General features: G+C 37.0%; 1 protein-coding gene across 2 annotated transcripts; it reads left to right on the top strand.

The window, feature by feature from the left end:
- The first annotated feature begins 372 nt into the window (after positions 1-372).
- On the top strand, positions 373-6,544 carry LOC133324975 (nicotinamide/nicotinic acid mononucleotide adenylyltransferase 1-like). 2 transcript variants are annotated; one of them, XM_061533800.1, is made up of 5 exons: positions 373-478; positions 555-961; positions 1,110-1,211; positions 1,276-1,427; positions 6,451-6,544. In XM_061533800.1, the coding sequence occupies exons 1-5, from the start codon at positions 373-375 to the stop codon at positions 6,452-6,454; spliced, it is 771 nt and encodes a 256-aa protein (XP_061389784.1). In that variant the 3' UTR covers positions 6,455-6,544. The 2 variants fall into 2 exon arrangements, with proteins under 2 accessions (XP_061389784.1, XP_061389783.1); XM_061533799.1 differs by lacking the exon at positions 6,451-6,544 and adding an exon at positions 1,805-1,890.
- Positions 6,545-7,030: the final 486 nt, after the last annotated feature.

The following is a 7,030-nucleotide window of genomic DNA, read 5'->3' as shown; positions in this document are numbered from 1 at the left end:
TGAAACAGCTGTTTGGCAGCATGCTATATTTTATAGGAATGTGTCGATAACAAACATTCCTTTAGTATATATATATATATAACTATATATATACTTGCATCATGGGAACAGACTAATTATGAATCTGGTTTTCTTTTAAAAATATTAATATGACAAGTAGTATCAGCTGGTTTTTATAAAATTTTGCGTTTTTGTCACCGCGAAGTTGGCAGCACTTAACATCAGCTGGAATTTAAAAAATAAATAAACGTCGTTTTTTCTCATTCTATAGAGAGAATTTCATCAGGTTGTGTGGGCGATTTGTTTGGTTCCATAGAAAATAAATAAAATAATAGTTTTAATTTAATTGTGTTGAAAAAGAAATTTGCAAATATGTCGATATTATTGGAGGAAACATCAAATCGTTTATTGCCACGAATAGTTTTAATTGCTTGTGGTTCGTTTAGTCCACCAACTCCAATGCATTTGCGAATGTTCGGTATGTTCGCATAACACATAGGTATTTCATGGTTTGGTTTGTTTACTAATTGAACACAATTTTGATTTATATGTAGAAATTGCCAAGGATCATTTCGAAATGCATGGCTCGCATAAGGTAATTGGTGGTATTGTATCGCCAACACATGATGCATATGGTAAGAAAGGTTTGGCACAGGCTAAACATCGTTGTGCTATGGTCAAATTGGCATTGCAATCATCATCATGGATACGTTTGTCGGAGTGGGAAACCCAACAGGATGGTTGGTCACGAACACAGGCTGTTCTACAGTATCATCAGAATTTCATGAATAACTATATAAATTCACCCGATTTGGATAATATGAATGGTGATGATAATCATATACCAAGTTGGTTGCCTCCTAGTTTAAGGGAACGTCGGGATCCAGTTCAATTGCGGTTGTTGTGTGGTGCCGATTTATTGGAGTCGTTTGCAGTTCCTGGTTTGTGGGCGGAAGAGGATGTAAGTAAATGATAGGCTTTAATTAAATGGAAGCAATATGGTAAATGCTAATTGGACTTCCTATAGCTTTTCTTTAATTCTAATATTGCATATGTTAATCATTCACCTCCTTCACCTTGATATGTGTTCCACTTTAATATTTGTGTAGATTGAAGATATTGTTAGCAATCACGGTCTGGTGGTGATATCACGTAGTGGTTCCAATGCCGAAAAATTCATCTTTGAATCGGATGTCCTTACCAAATATCAAGTAAGTTATATAAAATTGCATTGCAAAAAATAGAAATTTAATTAAAATGTGAATTTCCATTTAGCGCAACATAACATTGGTCACCAATTGGGTATCGAATGAAGTAAGTTCAACCATGATAAGACGTCTTCTGGGCCGTGGTCAATCAGTGAAATATTTAATTGACGACTTAGTCATAGAATATATAAAACAATTTGGATTATTTCAATCGAAAACGTAAGTAGTAACCACAAAATTCCCTGCATTTCTATTAACCATATCATACATACATATAATTAGTTGTTCGAAATGCATTCTCACATTATTGCACCATATGCCATTTATTGTCATTTTCTTTTTTTTAACATTGATACTCAAACGTACACTGAACATATTGTTGTGTTTTCTATTTTCATTTCGTCGCCAACGTTGCAGTCATAATTCTTCAATGTTTACATTGCTTTTAATTTGTTTGTAATATCTTTGTTGTTTCTCTGTTCCGTTGTGCAAAATGAATATTCTTTTTGAGCTTATTCTTTTTCTCTATTTTTTATTTCCTTTTATTTTTGCTCCAATCTAAAATAAAAAAAATGATTTTTTATCAAACCATAAAGCAATTCTAGCTGACCTTCAACAAGTAATCATTGTCACACTATGCAAGATAATCACAATCCGAACACAAGTGAGATATTGTCAGCACCATCACACAGTAGTAGTTGTCTAATACGAGCATCTTCCAACAATTACTTGACAACAACCACGCCAAGTAAAGTTTTATTACTTGGCCACGTAAGCACCAACAGCACTACGACAGAGGAATCTATTTTCAGCTGGAAATTGTTTATGGAGTGTGAGTGATAACGATGATGAAATGCATTTTTTGTTTGGTTTTCTTCATGTTTACATTTCTATTATGGCAGTGAACAAAATTATACTGGGATATTATTTTGTAGTGTTTTTTTATTTTAAATTTTTAATAAAAAAATAATTGTTTTTTTGTTATAGAATTTCTCGAAATTAAAATTTGTTGAGTTTCTTCTTTTGATTTTAATATTTTCAGTGTACGTTTGAATGTTTTTTTTTTTTTTGTTAATGTCATAACGTTTTCTTTATTATTATTTCGCCTAAAAGTATGCACAGAAAATTGTGGTGTATTTAAGTGTTCAGTGACATAAACTTTTTTCATGTTGTTCATAAAGAATTATGTTAGGGAATTAGTTTCTACGTCAATTAATTCTAAAAAAGTTTTATAATGAAACCAGTTAGTTCAAAAGTCTGACGGGGCCGACTATATGATACCCTTCACCACTTTGGGTACCAATCTCAAATTTATGAAAAATTTATTGTCAATCATCGAGCAAAACATCGACGCCTCAGAAGAATAGTATGCTAAGTATGAAAAGTAAAGGGCTAAACAGAATGTTCGCGTTGAGCGTTTTTTGTTATCGCGTTTTTTGTTATCGCGTTAACGCACAGAAAAAGTTAAAATATATTTAACTCCGAAGCGCAGCGCACAACAACTTCGAGCGTTTGTGTTATCGTTTCCTTGTGGTTGTTGTATTTTCGATAACACATAACGCAACGGATGGCTCAACGCGAGCATTCTGCTTAGCCCTTAAGTTTTTCAGTAGAAGCTCTCAAAGTATGGAAGTTTCTTATATCTTACGTGGCGTGCTAAGTACATTTTGCGTTATATGTTATCGAAAATACAACAACCACAAGGAAACGATATGCTTTTATGTTATCGTTTCCTTGTGGTTGTTGTATTTTCGATAACATATAACGCGACGGATGGCTCAACGCGAGCATTCTGCTTAACCCTTAACTTTGGTTTGGATTGGCCAAAATTTCAGAGAATTTAAATTAAGGACCGTAGTATCTAAAAACGTAAAGAACTTTAAAACATGCTAAGTCGACTTAGCATACTATGGTTCGGAGCGTCGCTATCCAAAATTTTTCTCCAACCAATATCCAATACAAAACTTGACATGCATCAATCTATACCTAATTCAGGACTCTGTGCAAAATTTTGTCTCAATCGGACAAACATTGATAGTATGTTGCACCATTTACATAAAATCGGACGAAACTATATATGCGAGCTATATATAAATCTGAACCGATCTTCTCCAATTTCAATAGGGTTCGTCCGAGGGCCAAATAAGTGACATTTGCCAAATTTCATTCAAATCGGATCATAAATGCGACCTGTAGGTTGTTCACAAAAATACATGGAGGGACGGACGGACATGCGTAAATCGACTCAGAAAGTGATTCTATGCATATTCTCAAAAGGAACCATGGGTCTACCTCGATTCCTTTTGCCTGTTACAAACATAGTCCCCTAGGAGTGGTAATATCTCCAGAACTGTTTAACCTCTACCTTTCTGAAATTCCACACCCACCGGATGGCATAAAAATCGTAACGTACACGGATGATTGTACGATCATGGCGTCAGGACTCAAAATTGATGACATTTGAGAGAGGCTGACGGGCGTGGAATATGAAACTATCCGTCATGAAATCAACGGCCACACTATTTACTACATGGACTGTGGAGATGCGGCTACCTTTGAATGTGCAGGTCTTTTGGTCCACAATCCGACCACCAATTACCCCAAAGTTTTAGGTGTTACATTCGATAGATTTTATAAGTCGTCCGCGCATGTTACAGCTATTTGAGATAAGATCAGGAGCAAGGTTCTCCAGTCGCTGGCCGGTATCACTTGGGAAGCTGACAAAGAAATGTTGTTAACAACATACACAGCAATAGGCCGGTCTATGGCAAAGAATGCGGCTCCGCAATGGAAACGTCATCAATCCTTACAGAATAGCGCCTGAGGACTGCAACAGGGTGTATCCTCATGACTCGAATAGACCATTTACATGAGGAGACGAAGATCCTTCCTGTGTGTCAACACAACAAGATGTCGATACAATACCTGATCAACAGGCCTATCAAACAGAATTTAGTCGTATTCACGCGGATGTAGTTGAGAAAGCAATTCGAGAATATCATGTGAATACATTCCTCGGAGATCACCCGCCTACGATAGCAGCAAAAAGCTGCAGCTACCACGACAAACCATGTATACCTTTCGTTTCAAAACGATCTCATCTTCACTTTGGACGTGTCTGGGTGGGAAAGGCTTTCCAAACGGAATTCCATAACAGCCAATCAGGTGCCATATCGACATTTTTTTGTGTTGACGGTTTAGTATGATCTTCGTCTGCTCATGAAGTTGATTTACTGGTTTTATGCAGGGACACCTTGTTGTAGATCGGGTAAATCCGATTGCTTTCCCACTGGGTATCACTTATATATCAGCAAACCTCACTAGGTCGCATAATGAAGATCAGTCCCCTCATAAGGACGATTTAATGGGGTCACAAACAAAGACCCCGATTCAAACCTTGCCGGCTTCGGTGGAGCCCTTACTTACCACCTTATTCACTTTCCAGGCTTGAGGAACTTTGCGGGTGCCTAACGACAAGTTGAGAGCTGATATTAACTATTCCACTCCGGGTTCATCCAAAGAAAGAATAAGAAGCTAACAAGAAGTATTAGGAGGAAGGTGGGAATAGTAACGATGGCTAAAGAAATTGGACAGAAAAACGTACTACGTGTTAAGGTTGCACTTCCCTACCCACTTTAGGTTCCATAGTTGAAAAGAGGCTTAGGGACGGTGGAAAGTGAGCACCTACTAGTCTGTGCCGTCTGTAGGCCAGAACTGGACAGCGACACAGGAGATGCTCAATTGTTTCCGTCTCCTGTTCGTCAGCACAGATTCTGCAGTAATTAGTAACATCATGGTCTCATTTACTAGTAAAGGCCCTGATATTGCAATGACCAGAAATGACTCCTGCCATTATTCCAATTTCAGCTTTGCTCAGGTTCAACAGTGAGTTTGTTCTCTATGTTGACAGAGTCGGCCAGATAGATCTTCGATTGCTAGATCTGTAGATTGAGATCCTCGTCTAGCTAATTAATCTGCTTTTATGATGTCCTGGTACCCAACACAGCCGATAGCTGTAAGTGAGTGTTTCCAAAACTGCTCTACACTCGAGGACAACCTCAGATTTTATATTACAGGATTTAATGGTTTTAAGACTATCCACAAAGATAGTCACCAGTTCAACGATCTCTGCATCCACACTTTTTATTAATTCCGCTGCCTTCCAAATAGGGAAAATTACAGCTTGGAAAACACTCCAGCTTGCAGATAAACTCAAGGCCTAGCCTTTCACAGTAGATGCCAGCCCCTGTACCTTCTTCCATCTTGGATCCTTGGTCTGTATAAAAAGCCAGACCGTCCAGAGCAGAGATGCTACGGTTCCAGTCGTCTCTACTAGGGATAACGACATCTATATCGTCAAATCTCAGGACTGGTGATAGTCCTTAGTTATAGTCCTTAGTTTTACGCGTAGGTCCAATGTCATATCTATTTCGTTCGAAATAGATTTTGTTCATGCAGCCTTACTACGCGCTGCCAGATACTTAATGCTGAGACAACGAGGCCTTAAGTTCAGCATTCTCGCGGCTCCAGTTATTAGCGCCCAGATTTTCCCGACGGAGTTCTTGCATGCATAGAGTGTAATCTGCTCTCTCTTTGGCCGTTCATCGGCGTTCCTATTCCATCGCTATTGACAGTCCAGGATTGTGCCATCCTAGTGAACATTACCAGCCTTGGCCCAGCGTGACAGTGTCAATAAGTCTCTTTGCATAAGCTACGAGATTATTGACGGAAAATTTCCGGGGATCAATATCACCACGTCGTCCGCATAGGATTCGACTTTAATACCTTTCCCAAAACCAATGACTTCAGAAATTCCTTTATTTATCCTTTAGTTTCATAGTAATTAATTTTTTATTTTGCCTTTTTATTTCTTGCACTTTGATTGCAATTATCCAATTTGGCTTAAATGTTGGCACATTATAAATATATTACCCAAAAATCTATTAATAACAAAGGGTTCCTATTTTATTCCTTCCCCTAACCTTAACATTTCTAAACCTATATACACATACATACATTAGTAAGTATATAACATCCATGATTAGAAATTCTAAGCAGAATCTCCTTAACATTAATCAACAACAACAACAACAACATGAAAATATGCAAATATCATCAAATGAGACCACACCGTCGGATGTGGAGGAAGATGATGATGACGACGATGATACTAACAACGACGATTTTATGGATGAAACCGATTTTTCTATTACTAAAATTATAATACCCAGAAATCATTTAGATAATCGCAAGACATCGAATGTCTTTTGCTGTGGCGATACCAAGGGCAACAGTGTTTTGAACAAACTACTGGGTGGCAACAAAGCGAACAAGAAGAAAACAACAACGGGTCCTGGCCAGGCGGTACAAGTTGTAACCACGGAATATGGTGTTACGGAAATTTTGGATGAAGAAGAGGTGGGTGTGAATTAAATAATTACAATTAACAAAATTATTAAATTAAAAAATATTTTTTTCATTCAGATGAAATCCAAAAAATTCAAAGCGGCTGATAACGTCTAATTTTGGAGGCTTTACTTTTATAGATAAATAATATCGATGACAGATGACTGGAATGCCTTTTATAAAAAAAAGAAAATACAAATGGTCCATGAAGAGGATAGATATACCTTTTTGTAATGCAGATATTTTTTTTGGCAAATATATATACATACATATATACTTATAAAATACAATATCCTTTATGATATAATCAATGTTAAATGTGCACTTAAACACTAATTATTTATAGCGATGATAAAACAAATATAGCATATACTACCCATGGTATCAGTGCAATTAATTTAATCCGAGTCAATTCC

The sequence above is a fragment of the Musca vetustissima genome, unplaced genomic scaffold (assembly GCF_032173495.1).
Source record: "Musca vetustissima isolate MV318-11 ecotype Yass unplaced genomic scaffold, APGP_CSIRO_Mvet_v1 utg222613, whole genome shotgun sequence".
Lineage (NCBI taxonomy): Eukaryota > Metazoa > Arthropoda > Insecta > Diptera > Muscidae > Musca > Musca vetustissima.
Note: the sequence above shows the minus strand (reverse complement) of the source record. Positions and strands in the feature narration are given on the sequence as shown.